Here is a 21,192-nt window from a genome sequence, read left to right as displayed (position 1 = left end):
ACACAAATAAGCTCTCATCTGAAATTCTGCTTGAGGCAAATAACCCATAGCCTTATTTCCAGCACAAGCACCAGCTGCCAAGAGATATGACCCTCATTATTGAGCACCAGGTTTATTTTTTTTTTTCTGGCAAATTCAGCTAACAAGTGCATAAGCAGCCTAGTAAAGGAACAACTTATGTACAGCCCAAGACATCTAAGATGTCATTTCAGTGAGTTCTTTAAACTTTGCTAGAGTTAAGCTTACATTTTCATAACCAGGGAACTGAGAGGGATGAAGAAGGTTATGTCAGTGACTGGCATCTGTTTTATGCAAACATTCTTACTAAAGGCAGGACAGAAATAACAAATAGAACTCAATGCTAGGACATTACTTGCATCTCTCCCTCACTTTCTCCATTCACTAAAAAAAGAAAAAAGCCAGTTAGGTACTTTTGTTAACCTGATTCAACCTGACCTACATTTTTGCAGAGATTAAGAAAATTCTCTTTAGCCTGTCAAATCTCTCAAGGAAAAACACCTATTGAAGGCAGTTAAAATAGTTTTTATGACAAGTTCTGCATTAATATTTCAGTATTTATGAATATCTTGCATCTCCTTATTATGGTGAAATTATCAACCTCTCCCCAGTATGTCTGCACATTTAGTTTGGAGCAAAATTTAAGCCTAAAAAATTTATCCTGCTTAAGAATTTTTTTTAAGGCACCATTACTTATATTTTCCTCACCTTATTGCATTTTTTGTCAAAACAGACATATTTCTTCATCTTCCAAGTGAAGATTTCTTCCTCAACCAAGCCTATGGCTTTCACTTCACAACCATTAAAAGGTTCCTAATCCCTTGCCATTCAGGCAGCTGTAAGCTTTGCAGCTCAGGCACCACTCAGCCTCTTCCCACCCTCCTTGTCCCCAAGGCAAAGGCAATAGGGTGCCAGGGTCCTTCCTCACCTTCCCAGAAGCTGGAGGCAAAGAGCATTTGAGTGCAATTTTTTATGCCCTGCACTCTCTGCTCAATTCCTGAAAAATAACAGGATTATTTGTTTGAGAAACAAATATGCTTATCTAGGATTTGGGTAACAGCAACTGCAAGACAGTGAGAAATGCTGGACTAGACAATGAAGGACACAAGATATGCACCCAGATTCAACAGCTGGAAGCAGACTCATAACACCTGGAATACAGCCAAATTTTAGGGAGTAACATTAAAACATTCCTGATATTATAAAATAGCTGAGTACTTTGCCCATTAACATAAGATGGCACAGGTACAGAGATTTCACTGGTTTGAAATAGAGTGGAGAAGCCAGTCAAACATTATTCAAAACAGAAGCTTAGATGAAGTGGTAGTTACTACACAAGTGTCCTTGAGCAGAGTCTCAAAACTTGGATTCTACTGTTTACACAACACAAAAGCCTAGCAAAACAGATGAGGAAAAAAAAAAAACATTCCAGGAACTCACTCCACATCCCCTAAACTCCTGCCACAAGACAGTAACAGGAAAACCCAACGATTAAACCATTAGAGTGAAAGGAACAGAAGGGAACACTAAACTATAGCTGTTTAGTCCAAAACTTCTGCAAAGAAATCACAAAAGTTTATCCACATAACCATGCTCAGGTATCATTCAGCAAGACACATCAAAGAGGCAGCTCTCTTTCACATATAAGCACTGAAGGAACAAGATTAAAATAATGAAGTATTTTAAAAGCACACATAAAAAAATACTCTAAACCAGATTTTTTTTGGTAGTTGAAATCACTTTTATTTGTGAGGAACGTCACCCATGCTGCACAGTTTCAAATAGATCTTAACAAGGAAAGCGGAAGTTTGTCCTCCCCGTGTCCTGCAGTGAACAGGACTGGCACAGAAAAAAAACTCACACTTGGGAGGTTTAGCACCAGCATCCAATACAAAAAGCATTTTATTTCAATTTTAGTTCTTTGGTTGTTTTTTTTTTTTCCCTTTTCAGTTTGATACCAAAAGAAAAATTGAAAAAAATCAATACTAGCAAAACAGTGAAATTCTAGGGAAAAAAACCCCAAAATCAAATAGCTCAACAGTTGCTGTTAAAACTAGGGAGGTGGTTCTTTCTGAATCGCGCTCTCTTTCTCTCTTCATGCATCTGTCTTGTAGGCGTTCCCTGGATCTCAGCTGCTGGTAAATTTTCTTTTATATTTTGGTATTTCAAATCTTTGCTTTCATCATCACTGTTGACAATTTATTGCTTGTGTGTTTCTTTGGTGTTACTTTTGAGTGATACTTTAGGACACCTGTTGAAGAGCCACATGTTAAAAAAATGCAGTTTAAGTTTCACTGTCTCAATAAATAGACAAGATGTCAAATGAAAAGAATTATAACAGGCAGGATAAGCACAACTGGCTTATCCTGTCCACAATCAAGATCTTCCTAAAATAAAATAACTCATCAGCAGATATTGTTACTATACAGACCAGAGAGCTTCCTGGAAAAAAAGAAATCAATTATAAAGTAAAACTTACTTTGTGACAAATCCAGAGGCAGAGGGAAGAAAGAAGAGAAAAGCAGTATCTTGGTTTGCCTCTACAGCACTCTCAGAACTTATCACAAATATCAAGCCCTACAGAAGGGGATGTGGCCAGAATCCTAGAAGCATACACACTCTGCTTTCACTGGGAAACAGAATTGTCCATATTCCTTACCTGAGTGATGGTAAAGGTGCCTGGGGAGCCGGACATTACTCAGCGCCACTCTGCTCTGTCACTGGAGCAGGATTTTCAGCAGGTGTTTCAGTTGTCTTTGCCTGAGACACAACAAACTCTTATTATAGGCAAAGGCTGACCTCCACACCCTTCCTCTCTTCAGCAGTACAGCCAGCATAATGCAAGTTTTAAAACAATCAAGAAAAATGCATTTCCAGAAAATATTTAATTTTAGTGTATTTCTTGTAATTGAGTATTACACAGCAGATTCTGTCAAGGGAGCACCTGAAGTAGACACTGAATGCGAAAAATCTTTCCTCATTAAAGTAGAATCTGTGTTTGCAAACAGTTTCCTGAAATTATCTGGTTCAAACAGTTCAGGAAATGGATCTAGAGCTTTCAAATCCACCTCTCATGCTACATACAGAGTTAAGGCTTATGGAAGCAGGAAAACACAACTGTTTGCCCTTCAAAAATAATTGTTACAGTCTGACCCCAATTAAGAACTATCCAGAAGCACTCCCTATCCTACTGCCTTTTAAGTTCCTTTTGAGATCAGGTGCTTATTCTCAAAGAGCGTCAGAAGAAGCAGGCAAGGAAATCAGCATGTTAGATTTGGTCATCAGAATTATCCAGCACATTAATACATTTATTAAAAATTCACACAGGGCAGAAGGTCTTGGGCATTCACCCCATTAAAACCTCTGCTACATACAATCATTAAATCATTTGGGTTGGAAGGGGACCCTGAAGATCACCTCATTCCAACCCTCTGCCATGGACAGGGATGTGACGGTGGTCACAAGGGTTTTGAGGTGAAGAGAGAGGTGAGAATGTTGACTTCATGTTCAGAAGGCTTGATTTATTATTTTATGAATATATATACTACATTATAACTATACTAAAAAGAATAGAAGGAAAAGTTCTCAGAAGGCTAGCTAAGCTAAGAATAGAAAAGAATGAATAACAAAGATCTGTGTCCCAGCAGAGAGCAAGACCCAGCTCTGCCGTGAGTGGTCAGTAAATCCAAACATCCACAGGAGACCAATCACGGATCCACCCGTCGCATTCCACAGCAGCAGATAACCATTGTTTACACTTTGTTGCTGAAACTTCTCAGCTTCAGCAGGAAAAATCCTAACGAAAGGATTTTAATGAAAAGATGTCTGTGACACAGGGACACCTTCCACTATCCCAGGCTGCTCAGAGTTCCATCCAACCTGGCCTTGAACTCTTCCAGGGATTGGGCAGCCACAGCTTACCTGGGCAATCTGTGTCAGTGCCCCACCATCCTCATAAGGGAAAATTTTTTTTCCTCATATCCAATCTAGACCTACTCCCTTTCAGTTTTAACTCATTCCCCCTTGTCCTGACTCGTCCCCCTTGTCCTGTCACTCCAGGCCCTTGCAACTGTCTTGCCTCATCTTTCCCTTCAGGCCCCGCAAGGCCACAATGAGGTCCCCCCAAAGGCTGAGGCAGCCCAACTGCCCCAGGGCTCCCTGGCAGGGAGGTGCTCGTGCCCTGAGCAGCTGCCTGTCCGTACCTCCTTGCCCTCCTGTGGCGGGGCGCTGGCTGGGCGCGGCCGGCGCCGGTAGTTGTAGGGGCGCCGGTAGCCGCGGCGCAGCGGCTGCTGGCTCATGGCACTGGCCTCGTGATGGTTCTCCTTGTTTTCAGCCTCTCCAGTCACCGGGGCAGGGCGTGGGCGAGGGGGTCCTCTGAGAGGGGCAGAAAGAGGTGGTAAGAACAAAATCAAGAAAGGTTCAACTACAGTAATTTTAGCCCAGCAAAACCTCCCAAAACCAAGTATCATCCTCAACAGTTTTGAGTTCTAGCAAACCATCCCTTCAGGGTTTGCCTGACATATGGTTGGAAAGGAAAGACAAGGAAAGTGGGTGTCTCTTCACTGCTGAAGCTACATCACCATATTCTGCTGTCTATCCTGCAATGAAGATGCAGCTAGCCCCTTTGAATTGCTAGCTAGCAGAAGAAACAAGCCAGTAGTGGCCACACAGGCTGATTGCACTGAGTTAGCTTTGGCAGGGCTAAATACCAGCCTAGTCCTATTCCTAATTAATGGTGGAGTCCTTGCAATCCTCATCACTTCTACCTGAAAACCACTCCTGGATCTTGGCTCTTTGCCTCATGTTGCCCCTCTTAACCAATTAGGAAAAGCACCTATCACAGGTGAGCTGGACCTGATTAGCACTAAGCTATCAAGTCCATGTTCTTGATGTACACAAGAGCATTTCACCTGATTTCTAGTATATACAATGTTTATAAACTGTCAAAATCCAGCCAAAATCCAGTTCCCATTAGCTAATCCACAGCCACCAAGTCCCAAAAGCCAATTTAGTTTTTCCAAAGGAACACAACAAAAGTGCCAGTGTCACTGGATCGAGTGCCTGTAAACAAAAGCAATATCTGTGAACTCAAACAGAAGCGTTGTGCACTGATAGGCTGTATCATTCCTCTCATAGGAAAATTGCATCAGAAAATAACAAGTTTCCATTAGTCATGGACAAGTTACTCAGCCTGTGATTCAACCCCATGACGTGCAAAAGCCTCACTGGACTTGCTATGGCACTATCTCTGACTGCCCAAAACTAATGAAGACTTGCAGGAATTATATTTATTCAGCTTGAATGCCAGCAAGCATCAGTAGTATCCCATTTCCCACAGTCCTAGATAAAAGAGCCAAATTGAACATGAATATGCATCAACAGAAAAGCCCAAACTAGAGGTGGAAGGCTTGTGGCTTTAGACCCAGATTCCAAAAGGATGAATTCATTGTGCATTGAACAGGCAAGTCATTACAATTAAGAACAATCTTGTTATCCCTATCAAATTCAGCTTGTTGCTGCTCTTGCACTGTTATTCACCTCCTACTTTTTGTTTTTGAACAAACATGCACATGAAAAAATGGGGGTTACATAATTTTTACAGTTCATCTCTAAATTCTGTATTGGAATTTGACTTCGTAAGCTACTTGATAAACAAGGACAATATGATGAGGGGCAACTGAGTGAATGGCAGACAAAGCAGCCCCTTGAGGACCTTTAAAGACAATTTGTCCAAACCCCTTCAACTAGATCAGGTGGCTCAGAGTACTCTCCAACCTGACCTTGGTAAGGGGCTTCTACCACCTCTCTGGGCAACATTTTCAGTAGAGCACTATTTCACTGTTCTACCACACTCATAGTAAAAAAGTCTTCCTTCCATTTTTACTAAATCTCTTAGTTTAAAACCATTACCCTTCATGCTAACAAACACAACAGGCCCTCTTAAGAAGTTAATCTCCATCTTTCTTATAAGCCCCATTCAAGTACTGGGCAATCAGCTCCTTCAGCCTGCTGGCCATGCTGCTCCTGCTGCACCCCAGGATATGGGTGGCTTTCTGGGCTGCAACTCCACATTTACCAGCTTACACACACAAGTTTTCACCCACCAGCACCCCCAGCAGGGTCCCAGATAAAGTATAAGTTATTACTTATCCAGAAAAGTATGAGTGTTCATCTGGGAGGACATGGACACTGCAGCTGACTTCAATATGCTGCTCAGTTGTGAGAAGTAATGGGATGCTAAGAATTCTTTGCCCTTTCTAGGCCATTATGATTCTGAACATACAAGCACATGAAACAAATTTCTCCAAGTAATTAAAATGCTTCTCACTGTGCCTACCATTTGCATAAGTGCTCCCCCACTTGGAAGCCTGTACAGAGCACAAAAGCGACTGAGCAGAGGAACTGTACACACCTGCGATAGCGGGGACGGTAGGTAGGATTCCTGTGCACTTGCTGAAGTTGTCCTCCTTCTGTGACCCCATCCTTGATTTCTCCCTCAGCACCCTGCTACCCAAAGAAAACAAGTGTTGTATTTGACAGGCAGTATAGTAACCATAACACTGAATGCAAGCTCAAAACAAATATATCAGTACAGAAATCCCAGCATATTGGGTAAAAAGAAGCAGCAGATTCTCAAAAGGCTTAAATTCAGGCAAACTTAAGATGAGGACAAAACAAGAGCCACCAATACTGCTCCTCAGACTAAGAAGCTGTTCTTAGAAACACTCTGTCTGAACATATTAACTGCATTTCACAACATGAAATGCACTGTAAGGGGTACATGTTATGGCAAGGCAGCTACTGATCAGGACAATTCTTTATTTGAAAAGCTAACAAAGACATAACACAGAAATTTGCCACAGACCACTTCACATTCTACACAAAGCCCCATTCCACAGGGAACCCCCCACAACAATACCAAGAGGTTTTAAGATAGAGTGTTTGATGTGATGTAATACAGTTTATCTTTCTACACAGTCCTTTCAATCTTTCAGAGATACAGTGGTTATCTTTCCCCTTTAGTTGCTAATTGATAAAGCTGCACGTTGGTTTGGGTGTTTTTTCTGGTTTGATTTTTGTTTGTGATTTGTGTTTTAAATGCCAGCCATCAGTAATGTCTGTTTTAGAAAATGTTATATGAGTTAGAGTTTCTCATGTATTATTCTTTCCCTCAAAAGAAGGAATTTAACAAGATACCTAGAAACAGAAGTGCATCTTCTGCATCTGATCCAGCAGGAAGCAAAAGCTGTGGCGTCCTAACAGCCCTTAGTAGTCTACCTTAAGTTTGACAGGTATCCTTCCCATTTTGCACAGCCACCATGACCATACACAATTAAAAACTCTGCAATCATCTGTGATGTTCTCTCATGTATAAAAATGATCAGAATAACTAAATATCCAAAGGAATTAGGATAGATAGTAGGAACAGTTAGTATCTGACAGCAGTTGAGGTATAATTGAGAGACTCAGAACTCAAAAAAAAAACACTTCCCAGTTTACAACAGCTTTATACTGCTTATCCACTTTGCAATACCAAACTGTTCTGGTTTTGTTGAGATGCCTTGTACACCATAACTTGAAAGTTTATTAGACCTATGTTGCATGATCAGAAGTGCCTCAGACAGTCAAGTGAGAAACAGCCCTGCCAGTACTGTGTGTGGCAGCAGCAATGCAGGGAAAGGGGACTCACACTCCGAGGTGGGCCCCGGCGCCGGCCAAAGTAGCCCCGTCGGTAGCGGCGCCGGTCTGCAGCGTAGCGGCTGCCTTCCACAGGGACTCCATCTGGACCAGTGACATTGGCTGCCTCTGCACCCTGTAAGGGCAAAGGAAAGGTAGCCAGGGTGGTGTGAGAAAAGAACAACCAGCTACAGGGAGAAGATGAAACAGGAAAGAGGCTTATTTGCATAAGGAATCACTGTAACTTGGAACTTTCTCCTGCACAAGGCAAAAGGAGGTTTGTTATTCCCAACCCCTTTAACAAGAGAGTTATCATGAGTTAAGAGACTGAAATCCTATCCAACAGCCTGAGTTCAGAGGAGGAAGCAAGAAGGAACTGACAGTCAAAAATAAACCTCAAAAAATGTTCAGGAAAGTAGAAGCATAAGGAAATTGAAAGTTCTTACAGTTATTAAGCTATCAGACTCGAAGACAAATTGTTCAGGGCAATGTAGGCCTCAGTTCATAATTACTGGGCAGGCTGTAGGCTTCCCATGTTCTCTCAAGGAACAACTGCAGATCCCAGAAGCACTAGGATGCAGTTTCCTAGTAGTTTGGATACATATCTAGAAATATGCCTTAATGACACCTTTAAAGAACAGATTTCCCCCAGAAAAGCTATATGAATGCCACCAACCCAGTGGTTAACACATCAGACAGAGACAAAGACACAGCTAAAGTTGTGTGATATTATCTCTGTAGGACCACACCCTGCGGCTCCATGATCTCTCACCTTCTCTCCCTCAACCACATCAAATTCTACAGTCTCTCCATCACCAACGCTGCGCAGGTACTTCCGTGGATTGTTTTTCTTTATCGCCGTCTTGAAAGGAAAATGCATAAAAATATATTATTTTATGTTACTTATCTTACACATTCTTAGCCCCACAGATGAGGGAAGGGCAGCATTTCTCTGCTACAATTCCAACTCTGCACACCAGAGCAGTCACTGCACTAAGGTATTTCAAATAGATTGATGTCTCTTATTTCACAGGCCCACCAATACTCAGTTCAAGGTCTCCTCTTCTCTCACTAAGTTCATAAATCCCCTGCTGCTCCAGGATCTGCTCTGTCCAGCACACTGGATATGGAAATTACTGCAAATCTCTGTGTGAACAGAGTTCATACTCGGTGCCAAGGCAGCACTAGCAGCAAGTGTGATCCCTGCCTTCAGTCATTAGGAGTGCAGTAGACCATCTAAAGAGAACTCAAGACCCAGAGCATTTCTGTAGAAGCATTAACCATATGGTATCATGGCAAGTCATAGCAACTAGAAAAGAATTACTATAACTCTGGTGCAACAAATTAGCATTTAATCTAAGCACTGTAAATGAGACCACAAATATTAGGTGAGTCTGTAATAACACAGAATAGTACCAGAACAGACAGATGGAATCTTAGCCATCTCTGCAAAGAAACCCCAAAGTAGTACAATAATAGCTATTAATGATAATACTCTTATTGTTACATAAAAATAACAACATGGGTTTGGATCAAAGCCAGTTATACACCTCCTCAGACTCACAGGAAACACTCCAAACTCCTGGAGCAATTTTCAGTCTACAAATACCTTGCTTGTACTCTGTGGAGTACTTCTAGGACTCCACAAAAGGCTTTTATCAAGACAAGCCTATGGTCTGTTCATTAGGCAAGGCTTTGCAAACTGGAAGATGCCAGGGAGAAAAGACCAAGACATGCATTGTACAAGCTAATCCAGTCGCTATTTTCTCACTGAAAGATTATTATCTTGCACTAGATTATTAAAGACCAATTCACATTGCTGATGTGGGAACCTTTAGTTAGCATGAAGGAGGGAGGTGCAGAGCCAGCAAAGAGAAACACACATGGAAACACAGGGCATAAACCTGGCTTAAAAAATTGGATGTGGGGCAGAAACAGGAGAGCCAGTTGTCCTGTCTGTCTGCAGGATGACCATCAGTGGAGCTGTTACCTCTGCATAGCAACAATATTTAGTCAACAGCCCCAAAATATTTCCAACTGAAGGAAAAATTTATTCAGTTTAAAGCTCATCTTGACTACTCTAGGAAACCTGCTTTCCTTGCTGCTCAATACAGTCTCCTTTGTGTTTCAGGCCACAGACCAGCATGTCCTTCTAGCCATACCTTTCCCTATATCCTGAAGCATCCCTGAACAGCCTAAGGAAGGATGCAAGAGTGTACATACTATAATCGTCAAAGCAAAAGCATTCCAAGAGGTTTGGGGTTTTTTAATACAGAAACAGAATGACCTGTTCAAATCAATTCGTTTGGGAATTACTTTAGCAAGCAGAGACTCCACAAGTACCTCAAACAACTTTGTTTGCTTTCTGCAAACATTTTCTTTAGTATAACTGTCCCACTTCTAAAAATCAGATCAAAGTGTTTGCTTTGCCATAAATTTTATATACTAGTACTAAAAACCTTAATCTGCAAAGTTATTGATTTAGTACTATTTGTACTGAAACAAGTACTATTTGACTAAAACTTCTAAACTTGTGCTTTGCATGTCACAGAGATGTCAATAAGCTGTATTTCAAACTCCTTCCCCTTCCCTGTAAGTGCAGAAGAAGGACTAAAAAATTTCTTTTCAGCAGAGATAGATGAAGCTCCTCAAATACCCTTCAAAAAGCATAATGAAAGATAAAAGCAACAGTATCCCACATGTTCTGTTCCCAGCTTTATGGGCAGAAACTTCAAGAATCCAGATCTGCAACTGCCAGCAGAAGGTAGAGGCTGCAGTAGGCTGGAGCTTGTTTTATAAAGGCAATCAGGACAACTTTAAGTAAATCCTAGAAATCCAAGCAGAAACTCTAAAGCTTTACTACTTCAGCTGCAGATAAACATCACTGAAATAAGCCTCTAACAAGCCTAAGCTCTAAGCTTGATGAAAAGACTTTTACTCGGTGTATCCAGAGGGAAGAGAGCACTATTCTCCCTGTTACTGTTTACCAGCATGCTGCAGGCTCCAGCTTCTCTGATTCAGAAGACAGATGTTTCATATTAACAGACAACACTCAACAACAAAGCCTTTCCTTTCCCAGGGGGAACACTGATGAACAGGCAACCAGAAGAGCCTCCAGAGCTAGTTCAGGTTCTTGTTTGAAAGAGTTCTTTCCATATGCTCATACCACCACATCATCAGCACATCCAGCCTTGTCCCAGTAACAGCCAAAATTTGTTACACTGAGTCCTGGTGCAGGTACTTCAGGCTGTGCATGATCAACATAATCCAGTGAAGTGAAGAGAAAGATTAACTCCTCCTCACAGCTCATTGATTTCAACTCTACCTCATTAAATGTAACTGCTCTAGCTGCTGACATGTTTCCTGTTGTTAAATTGTGAGACACACTGCAGCCCATGAGGCAGATGGATCCCTTCTGCTCACAGCACCTGTAGCTGACTGACACAGTGCCCTGGGCAGCACCTTGCACCAACCAACCAGACAGGGATGCAAAGCAAAGAGCTGTGCCAAAAACACTGCCTGGGGCCCCTGCAACACAAAGGGTTAACTCAAAGCAAGCCATGCATGCCCTAAAAAGAAAAGCATTTTAATCTGTACTAGTTATAAATAGCATCCAATAGCCAGACACCAAGCACTAACCCCCATTCCAATCATGAGGTCGGCCGTTCCATGCAGGGGAGGCAGGGAGAAGCTGTATCTATTCAACTAGGTCAGCCTTATTCTGAAGGGATTAGGAGTGTAATCCAGCCCCTCCCAGGCACGAGGGCACTGTCAGCACAGAGGGAGCTTGAAGCAGGATGTTTGCTCACACATGGATTGGCCTCCCTCCTCAGACAGCCTCACCAGGAGCTCTGGCTGTCCCAGGCTCTGGGAGCAAGCACATCCAGGTGCAGGATAAGGAACATCTGACTGCTGCCAAGCCAGAGCAGCACTAGAAGCCTCTACTCTGCCATGCACAGCCTGCCAAGAGGGTTAATCTGATGCAGGCCTGCACATGATGTGGTATTTCTGAAACAAAGCCAGTTTTGCTCACACCAAAAGGACTTCAGCCACAGGAGAGGGGAAGTGCCCACCCCTCTCCACACACACTCACCAGCTTACATTTAGGGGAACAATCTCCTCTACAGGTGAAGGAGACAAAACAGCACAGATAACACTACCTTTCTGTTTGGGTCTCAGCTGGCAGCCCTCCCAAGCAGAATAACACTGATCCACATTATCTGTCATCAGCACAACAGCCATTTCCCAGGATATTGTCTCACAGGTATCAAGGAAACCTCATTTGTCTTTAAGGGAGCACTGCCCATCCAGAACACGTTTCTCTTCCAGAACTGTTCCCACCCTCCTCTGGACACAATCCCATGAGACCACAGATGTGTCAGCATGCCCACAGCACAGGCTGCTAAGGAAGGAAAATGACCATCAAAAATCTGTATATGCACTGACAGCTCTTGCTCTCAAGCCCACCAGCTGAACCAAGAACATGTACTGTGGACACTTCCCAACATCATTTTCTCTCATAACAGGCACTAGATTTATCCCCTTCCAGCTCCAGCCAGGTTCAGATAATGGGTGTACACCCTATGACCCAGAGAAACAGTTACCACTGTTACCACAGTTACCACTATTTAGTCATCAAGACACAAGAACTAAACTAACTCTCAGTGTTGACTCACCAGCTAAGGATATATGCACATATCCTCACTCTCAGTGACCAGCTCTGGGAAGAAACTTCCTGGTTACATTTGATAGAAATGCTGTCACACCACAGAGAAAGCTCATGCTCTCAAAGATCACATGAGCCTGCAGACATTTTATATGGGACAAACTCTAGGGGCAAGACTGCACTTTCTGGTGAATGATGCAAAACCAGATCTAAGCCAACTAATCATTTGACTTCAGCGTGGAGACAGCATCCTCTGTCTTGCCATTATGTGCCTGCAACCTGAGAGTCACAGTATAAACTTAGAACAGCCTCCTGACAGCTTAAGGAAAGTTAACCAATAACAAGCCACTGGGCAAGCTCTCTCTGCTTGGGCATATTTGGCACACAGCCTTCCTCCTCTTCTGCCTAAGAGCAGCTGCCTTGTGCAGAAACAGCTGATGGCAACCCAGGCTGGTCAAGAGCCAGACTAGATCACTTTCTCTCCAATACCAGAGAGGGCAGACAGAACAGACCTGCAAGTGAAGAGAGTAGGAAGAAACAAAAGGCACAAGGAGCATGAGGAAACAGGGGAAAGACAGACAACAGCAGCAAGGTATTCACAGAGGAATCATCTCACCAAGAAGAGACAACCAAACAAAAACCACAGCAAAAAAACACCTTTAGTGTTCAAATTAGAGCAGACAAAAAGGGTTAATAAGGGTTAAAATACCTAGCCCTTCATACAGAAGGAAAACAACCTAACATTTCTCCCTGAAAACTTCAACATACACATCCACTCAAGTTATCTGCAGAAAATATTCTAAGGAGAAGCCAGGACAAGGTTGTGGAGCTGTTGCAGGAAGCTGCATTAGAAAGCTACCATAGCACACATGTCTAAGCACAGCTCCTGCTGTCTTACCTGATGAACAAACACATCTTCTTTGGTATCGTTTCTGTGAAAAGAAAGTGAGAAGTCATAAGAGTTTAGACTTAAGAGACTTTAATAGAAATTCCTGGCTTTTCAAGTGAAACCCTCCTTCTCCTAGCCTGTAGCACATGCCCTGAATTCCATACATTCTGTCTAAGTCTATGCTACAAAACCCTGCTCTGAACTTCTATGGTCATTTGCTTGAGAACAGAAAGGGTTCCCAGGCCTTCAAAAGGGTGAGAAGATGGGGGAGGTTCTCTGTAATCTTCTGGTAAATATTCCATGTTTTCTTTTATGCAGGGCAGAGCTGATGACTGGACTGCTTGTTTTTCACTACTCTAACTCCCCAAAAACACTTTTAGAGGGACTGCAACCTGAGCTGTTACCCCAGAGGTCAAACAAGACTATCAACAGGACTGGCCACAGCTGTTAACAGAGATCTCCTTTCAGTGAAATTCAAAGCAAAGAGGCACAAGAGGTGTCAGGAGAGTCCACAGGAGGAGGACTCAGATATGAACGTGAGGTTTTCTGGATTAGGCCAGACACTTCAGGCTTCCACATACAAAACACAGAGAGATAAGTCTGAGACCTTGAATCTGTGTTCCCATACAACAAAAAAGAGCCTAAGCCCTGCCATCTGTTCACTCAATTTCTTCTCAACAAACACAACAGGTGGGTCAAAGAGTTTGTGAAGATAATGCGTAATCCCAAATTTGTTGTCCTGAATTGAAGCAATAGAAGATTTCACATTAGGAAGAAAGTTAACAAGTTAATACACCACAACCAGGTGAAGGCTCTTAGATCAACTGCTATTACAGATTTTAAGAGGACTTCCTAATTAAAACTCTTCTTCTGAGCTTATGTAACACTGGATAATAACCTCCAGAGACTGAGATTAATACCACACCACGACTGGCTTCAGATCCACAAACATGGGGTCTTCTACCCCTTTCTGCACTGTCCACCTCACCCAAATCTGCCTGATGTGTAACAACTCAAGTGAAATAACTTGTCAGGTATGTTTTTTGGAAGACAAGTGTTCAGCATGCAGCAGTTTCATTCCTCAAAAAAGCACACAAAACATTTAAGCCTCTCAACCACAAAGATATTTCAGCCTTAAAAGCCAGAGTTTCCTCCAGTAAACTGAAAGCATGAGTCCTCTGCACCTAAGGTTACAGATGTCCATCTAGAGATGACCAATCTCACCTACAGATGTTTGGATTCTCAATGGTATTCAGAGATTTGTTTGTGCCTAGAGAATAGGGAAAAACCAAAAGATACAAAGAGAAAACTTGTATGAAATTCAGGCCTGGCATACTTTCAGTGAGATACTATCAGGGAACCTCAATGAGTACCCACTGGAGCTATTCTGACCAAGCAGTTAACACTTTAAGTTTACCCAAAAGTATTTCCCCTCATCCTCCTACCTTTCTCAGGCCTTTGAAAAAAGTCAGGCAGCCACTAAAGAGTATGTAGCTCATTAAGAGTGTAGCAGAAGTAAACATGAGAAACAGGTAACAGACCAAATTTGTAGAGTTTGACCCTTTCTGTTTTCTCCCCATGCACATAACCTTTTATTGGAGGCTGAGGTGCTTAAGAAAGTTTACTGAGTGCCTGGCCAAAGCTGACTATCAACTGCATGAGCTTGTAGTCAGGTCCTGAGGTCTCTGTTGCAATCAGTAACACGTGGCCTATCTTGTGTACTACGAGTCTTAGTACAGCATAAATACAACTATCAGAATTTAAACATACCTGTTGATAAAGCCATATCCATTTCTGACATTGAACCACTTGACTGTGCCAAGAACTTTGGTGGCTGGAAAGAAAATTAAAGAAGTTAATCTAAAATATAAGGAAGTAAATAACATTACATAAATACTTCTATAACTGCATATGAAGTTGCAACAGCTTATTCTGTTCCCTTAACACTCAAAGTGTGCCTTCATCTCCCAGTTCAGCTTATTCTAATGCAGTAACAAGACAGTACTTTAACACACTATTCTTCAGTCAAGGGTTTACCACACACCACAAAACCTAGCCCTATTTTCAGAATAGACGCTGAATTCTATTATTCTCTATCCCAGAAATGGGCAGTAAAGCTGAAAATCCCACTTGCAGTTCATCAGTTCCCTTCAGGTTAGTAGCTAGACATGAAATACACCTGAAGGAAACTATCTACAATTCCTCTCTTTTACTTACAGTTACCTTTCTTTCTTCCTTGAAAACCAGAACTGTCCAAAGAAGCAGTATCAAGTACTGTGCAACCCTCTCTAGTGGAAAGGCAGCACATCCTCATTCTGGAAAAGCTCCTTCTTGCATTGTCAGCATCATACTAACCAAGTAAGACCCCACAAGACTTGCTTTTAGGTTTTTTCTTCTTTTTTTAGTACTCCTACTGATAAGATGATCTGTGATTGTGATGCCTTAAGTTTGAGCTTTCATATTTTTCAGACTCCGTACGGTCTTAGTAACTCTGAACTTCATATGAAGTGTTAGCAAGCTCTCTTCACAGCTGAATTAGACAAAACAATCCTTTTCCAGCCTGAGAACCAAGCTTCAGGCTACAGCTTCAGGCCCAAAAGTACAAACAACAGCAAATTGATGAGAGCAATGTGAGAGGATGGGACTTCATAACCTGAAGCTGAAATTGGACAATTAATCCCAATATGTAAATAGACCAAAATTTATTAAAGTGTGAAAACTCATGACTGGTCATACACCTTGGGCAGAGCCACACAGGGTTCCTGTACTGCCCAAGGTGCATCCCTTGAAGGCCTTTTAATAAATACCTGCTTTATTCCTTTAAAACTGTTTAGCCTCTGCTCCAGGTTGCCTCTCTAGGCATCAACTGTGTAGTTTAGTTACAAAGTGACCAACTTCATGTTCTCTGACTTTCAGTATCAAGGCAAGCTCCTGTCTCCGCAGTAAAACAGCATTTACTTAGAAGCCACACTACAGTGTTTTACAGGAGCTGGCAAAACCTGTTTCTCCAACTTGTAGGCATGTGTAGGAGGAACTCGACAGTGATGGAGGCAGTTCAACCTCTCCTTACCTCACAGCAAATGGATGGACACCACCAACTTGTACTTTTCAAACTCCTGGTTAAAGGAGAGCTCTAGCCTCTATAATTGAAGAGCTGTTACTTGTTAACACAGCTCAATTACAGCTACTTAAGCAACCCGTGTACTTACTTGAAAAGGGTCCAGTCACCTACAGACAACTGCTTGCTAAAAACCTCACATACATGTTTTGGGGGTGCCAGGAACTCAAGAGGCAATAAAGGAAAACAGAAAAGAGAATCTCCAGTTTAGAAGTCCACACCACTCTGCTAGAGGCAAGAACACACTGTAAATTGTTACCTCCATCTACTCTACACCTGTATTCTTTCCAAATATTCACAAAGAGATGACGGAGCCAGCCAGACCTCTGGGCTCACGGCCCCTCAAGTAAGAGTGTCTGACAACAGCAGTGCATTGTAGCACTGCTGCTGTTATTACTGCCAATAACAGGCCCTTTCCCATTGCCCTTAGAGAAGTGAAGTTTTTTGTCTTCTTTAATATACTTTTTAGTAGAAAATGTTCTTATTCAGAAGCAGTGAAGTCTTAACATGACTGAGATACCACCTAGCAAAAAAGAGTCTGCCTAGTGCAACATGCATTCCCAAGAATTCTTGTTTACTGGAACAGAAAAACATTCCTTCAGTGCCAAACTGGTTCAGTAAACAGTGTTCAGCACCAGTATTTATAGCTGTGCTTTTAGGTTTAGTTTCATAGGGACATCACCACATACAGACACCTCCTGCTACCACAATGGCATTGGCTACAAGAGCTCCCTGCACTCACACAAATCAACAGGAGGGGACAGGGGAACACAGAAATAGTGCCAACAGTACCTGCAGGTTTCGGCCTGCTTTGAGAAACAATGTCAGTACCACTGCTTCCCTCAACATCATCCCTTCCTCCTCTGCAAAACAGCTCTGGAATCTGTCAGCCTACTTGAACCAGATTAGGAAGAAGCCTAGGAAGCATGACAAAAACCCTCAGAGGGGTCAAGAGGCTGGGGAAGGAGAGGCTGTCAAAACTCACTCTGTGGCCAGCTAGCTGCTGCTAAGTGGAGGAGTATGCACACAGTTTAAAAACAACATTGTTCCATGGGGGAGACTCCAATATATTCCCCCTAAAGCAGTGTGCTTGCAAAATTAGACATCTACAGTCTCCCCTAAGTATCACTGTGGGCCAAAAAAAACTTCAGACAAAAGCATGACACTGAACATCCATGGCACAGTCACTGGTAAGCCTGAGCAGGGAAGTCTGGCAAGGAGGAGGACGAGCCCAGAGGAGAACACAGTAACCAGCTGAACTGATGAGTCACAGAAGGCAGTCGGTGTGCTGACGTACATCCCACCAGCAAGTGGAAGCCCACATACTTGTACAAGATGCTGTCCTCTGACACTATCAGAGGAAACAATCACCAGCCACTCCTACCCATGACAAAATAGCCTTTTAACAAGGAGAGCCAAAGCTTCCTGTGACCAGGCAAAAAGAGAAAGTTGAGTAACCTTTACCCATATTCCTAGAAGCCAGACATCTGGATGCCTCAAGCAAGCATAAGATTTTGCTTCTAATGGGAACTTTGTAAAAGAAGGCTTAAGGGAACATAACTACACAGGTGACCATTAACAGGGACATCTGAGGTGGACTTTAAGTCAATTTTCAATTAGCATTTACAGTGATCCTTTTCCTCATCATTCCTAATAAAAAGCTTGCCTAGCAATAAGGGCATTTTCCAAAACCATCACCACGGTGGTTTTCATTTTCCTGCTCGTTCAGGAAAGGTACTTCTACTTTCACTTCCCCCGACCCCTTCTCTCCAAGCAATAGGAATAGGTGAACAAGGTAAAAGCATTACCAGGAATGAAATAAGCCACATTAAGGCAAGAAGCAGCCAGATATACCAGCAGATATGGATGCACTGATTCCTGTGTACTAATTACTGACAAATGAGGTAACGGAGAAAAAAAAAATGAATCACACAAGCTGTGCCTCCAAGCTCTGCTTTGCTGGAATTGTTTCTAACTCCTCTCCAGAGAAATCCTTTACCTGGATTCTCTTTCTTGCAGCAAAACCTCAGTTCTCCCCTTCAGAAGAGAAGGTCCTGTGTATCCTTAAGGAAATCTGAGACCCTACACTGTAAGTCAGCTTCAACTTTGCCTTTACCAAACCCTCAGAAGTTACACAGTTACAAACAGTACACCCCTATCGGCAGCAGCCTGCAGATTTGAAGTCCTGTCCTTTTCAACAGGTTGATCCTATTTAATCGCAATGAAAACGAGCCACACTTGCTACGCACTGGGCTTGAGCAGAGAGATGGCAACATGACATGTCGTTTGCCTTCTTACTGATAGTAAAGTAGAAACCAAACCCCGCCCCTCCAAAAGAATCCTCAAAACAAACAAACCCCACTAAACCTGGAGGCATTACTAAAGCAAGATTCTTTATGGATAGAAAAGTTGTTCCAGGACTTTAACATTAAGGAGAGGCACACAGGGTTTCGAGCAGCCCTTCCCGGGGGGCCGCCGCCGGCAGGTGCCGGGACGGGCTGAGCCGGCCGTGCCGCGCTCGCTGTCCCGCACGCTCCGGGCCGATGAGGCACACCCGGGCTCCCGCCCAGCTCCCGAGCGCGTCACGGCCGGCGCCGCGCGGCTCCCCCGGCCCGCGGGGAGGAGGCGGCCCGGCCTGACTCACGGCGTGGGGCGGGGGGCAGCGCGCCGGGCCGGGCTGCGGGCGGCGGCCGCCGGCGGACCCCGCGCCCCGCTGCAGGTGCGCCGCCAAGTTGCGAGCAGGGCCCGGTACTCACCCAGCACTTTCTTCGCCGACGCGGCCGCCGCGGTTGTGGCTGCGGCGGCGGCGCCGGGGGCCGCCTCAGCAACAGCCGCACTCGGCGCGGCGGCGCTGGCGGGGCTCTTGGGAGCGGCGTCCGGGACGGCGGGCGCGGGCGGCGCGGCAGCCGCGGCCGGGACGGGCGGCGCGGCGGGCGCGGGGCTGGCGGCGCTGGTCTCCGGCGCCTCGCTCATGGTGCCGGGCGGAGGTGTTGGGTGCTCGGCCGCGCTCGGTCTTACTGCCCCCAAAATGGCCCCGCCGAAGTTTTAACACAGTCAGCGGGGGCCGGAGCGGCACGCGCGCTGCCTCATTAGCATTTAAAGGGGCCGCGCCGGCAGCCAGCGGGCGGCGTCGGGTGCGCGTCTTGTGGCGGCACGGCACGGCACGGCACGGCACGGCACGGCACGAGGAGAGAATCTACAATATACAACTCATCGCCTGCAATCTACAACTTCTTCGTGAGGGGAAGTGGAGGGGCAGGCTGTGATCTCCGCTCTCTGGTGACCAGGGACAGGACCCAGGAATGGCTGGAGCTGTGTCAGGGGAGGGTCAGGGTGGATATCAGGGAAAGGTTCTTCCCCAGAGCGTGCTGGGGCACTGAACAGGCTCCCCAGCGATGGTCACGGCGCCAAGGCTGCCACAGCTCCAGGAGCGTTTGGACAGCGCTCTCAGGGATGCACAGGGTGGGACTTTTGGTCTCGAGCAGCGCCGGGAGCTGGACTCGGTGATCCTTGTGGGTCGCTTCCAGCGCAGGGCGTATTCCGTGATTCGGGGACATGGCATTGCACGGCGTGGGTGGGCGCTCTCCGGCCGCTTGTCCGTGCCTGCCCGTGGCCACACGCGCACAGGTGTGTGTGTGTCCGTGTGTCCGTGTGCGCGGTCCCTGAGGCCGCCCCGCTGGGGGCGCTGCGCGGGCGCGGCGCTGGAGGGAGATAGCGCGGGTTTGGGGCGCGGGCGCTCCGTGCGAGGTAGGAGCGCGCTGCTGAGGGCAGCGGGGCTCGCTGAGGGCAGCGGGGTGTCGCTGAGCAGCTGCGGGGTGTCGCTGAGCAGCTGCGGGGTGTCGCTGAGGGCTGCGGGGTGTCGCTGAGCAGCTGCGGGGCTCGCTGAGGGCTGCGGGGCTCGCTGAGGGCTGCGGGGTGTCGCTGCGGGGCTCGCTGGGGGCTGCGGGGCTCGCTGGGGGCTGCGGGGCTCGCTGAGGGCTGCGGTGTGTCGCTGAGGGCTGCGGGGTGTCGCTGAGGGCTGCGGTGTGTCGCTGAGGGCTGCGGGGTGTCGCTGCGGGGCTCGCTGGGGGCTGCGGGGCTCGCTGAGGGCTGCGGGGTGTGTGCATTGGCGCGGCCACCCCTGTTTCTTCCCACTTTTCTCCCGTCGGCACTTTCATTCCCGCGGGTGTCCTCCAGTTCCCACCCTCCCAGGGCGTTTCGTTTTCACCGCTGCTGTCCCGCCGCTGCCTCATTTCGCTACCGCTGCCCGTATCTCTCTCTCTCGGTTTCTTGCCTGTGTCTTCTTCCTTTTCCCTGTCCTTCTCCCAGTGTTTGTACAACCTCCACGAGTGTAGCTTTGGTGATGTTTCTTCTCTCTTTTGCAGTTTGCACTCACCAGCACCCCACCTTTATTCCACATTCTCCCCATTTAGTCCATCACTTTTCCCCAGATGGATGCCTGAACTGGAGCATCGGGGACATGGCCTTCTCCATTTACTCCACAGGCAAGGAAATAACGTGTTTCTGTACACACAAAGCTTTTCCTTACTTCTCTGTATACCTGAACACTCAAGGGCACGGTCCTGTTTGTTTTTTCCTTTTTCTGCCCTCCTGATCTCCACTTCTGAATAATTCCTTCACAGTTCTTGCAGCTAAAGAGAAGATCTTTGGAGAGCATCCTTTGCTGAACATGCCTGAGACAGCAAAGCCAGCTGCTATTACACTTCTCACTGCATCCCTCTGTACGCATAAGAGACAAAAAATATTTTTTATTCCAATGCTGTGATCATTACATTACTTGAAGAATATGTCACTCTATTTCCTTTTTCATTTTTCAGGATGAAA

General features: G+C 45.1%; 1 protein-coding gene across 2 annotated transcripts; it reads right to left on the bottom strand.

Annotated features, from left to right (window-relative positions):
* Positions 1–1,735: 1,735 nt before the first annotated feature.
* YBX3 (Y-box binding protein 3) lies at positions 1,736–19,357 on the bottom strand. 2 transcript variants are annotated; one of them, XM_059472276.1, is made up of 9 exons: positions 19,125–19,357; positions 15,021–15,084; positions 13,260–13,293; positions 8,468–8,557; positions 7,709–7,831; positions 6,431–6,525; positions 4,221–4,392; positions 2,678–2,778; positions 1,736–2,269 (listed from the first exon to the last, which is right to left on the bottom strand). In XM_059472276.1, exons 1-8 carry the CDS (start codon positions 19,339–19,341, stop codon positions 2,713–2,715), a joined length of 861 nt encoding a protein of 286 aa, XP_059328259.1. In that variant the 5' UTR covers positions 19,342–19,357; the 3' UTR covers positions 1,736–2,269; positions 2,678–2,712. The 2 variants fall into 2 exon arrangements, with proteins under 2 accessions (XP_059328259.1, XP_059328260.1); XM_059472277.1 differs by having other exon boundaries at positions 6,431–6,522; positions 19,125–19,356.
* Positions 19,358–21,192: the final 1,835 nt, after the last annotated feature.

The sequence above is a fragment of the Ammospiza nelsoni genome, chromosome 5 (assembly GCF_027579445.1).
Source record: "Ammospiza nelsoni isolate bAmmNel1 chromosome 5, bAmmNel1.pri, whole genome shotgun sequence".
Classification (NCBI taxonomy): Eukaryota; Metazoa; Chordata; class Aves; order Passeriformes; family Passerellidae; genus Ammospiza; species Ammospiza nelsoni.
This window is presented reverse-complemented; position numbering and strand designations above follow the sequence as displayed.

What these genes read in the sequence shown, in the direction of transcription:
- YBX3 (XM_059472276.1), bottom strand. Translation starts at nt 19,341, where the DNA reads ATGAGCGAGGCGCCGGAGACCAGCGCCGCCAGCCCCGCGCCCGCCGCG. An exon ending in GGATATGGCTTTATCAACAG is followed by an intron (nt 13,294 to 15,020) that starts GTATGTTTAAAT and finishes TTCTTTTCACAG; the next exon opens with AAACGATACCAAAGAAGATG. An exon ending in TACCGTCCCCGCTATCGCAG is followed by an intron (nt 4,393 to 6,430) that starts GTGTGTACAGTT and finishes TGCCCCTCTCAG; the next exon opens with AGGACCCCCTCGCCCACGCC.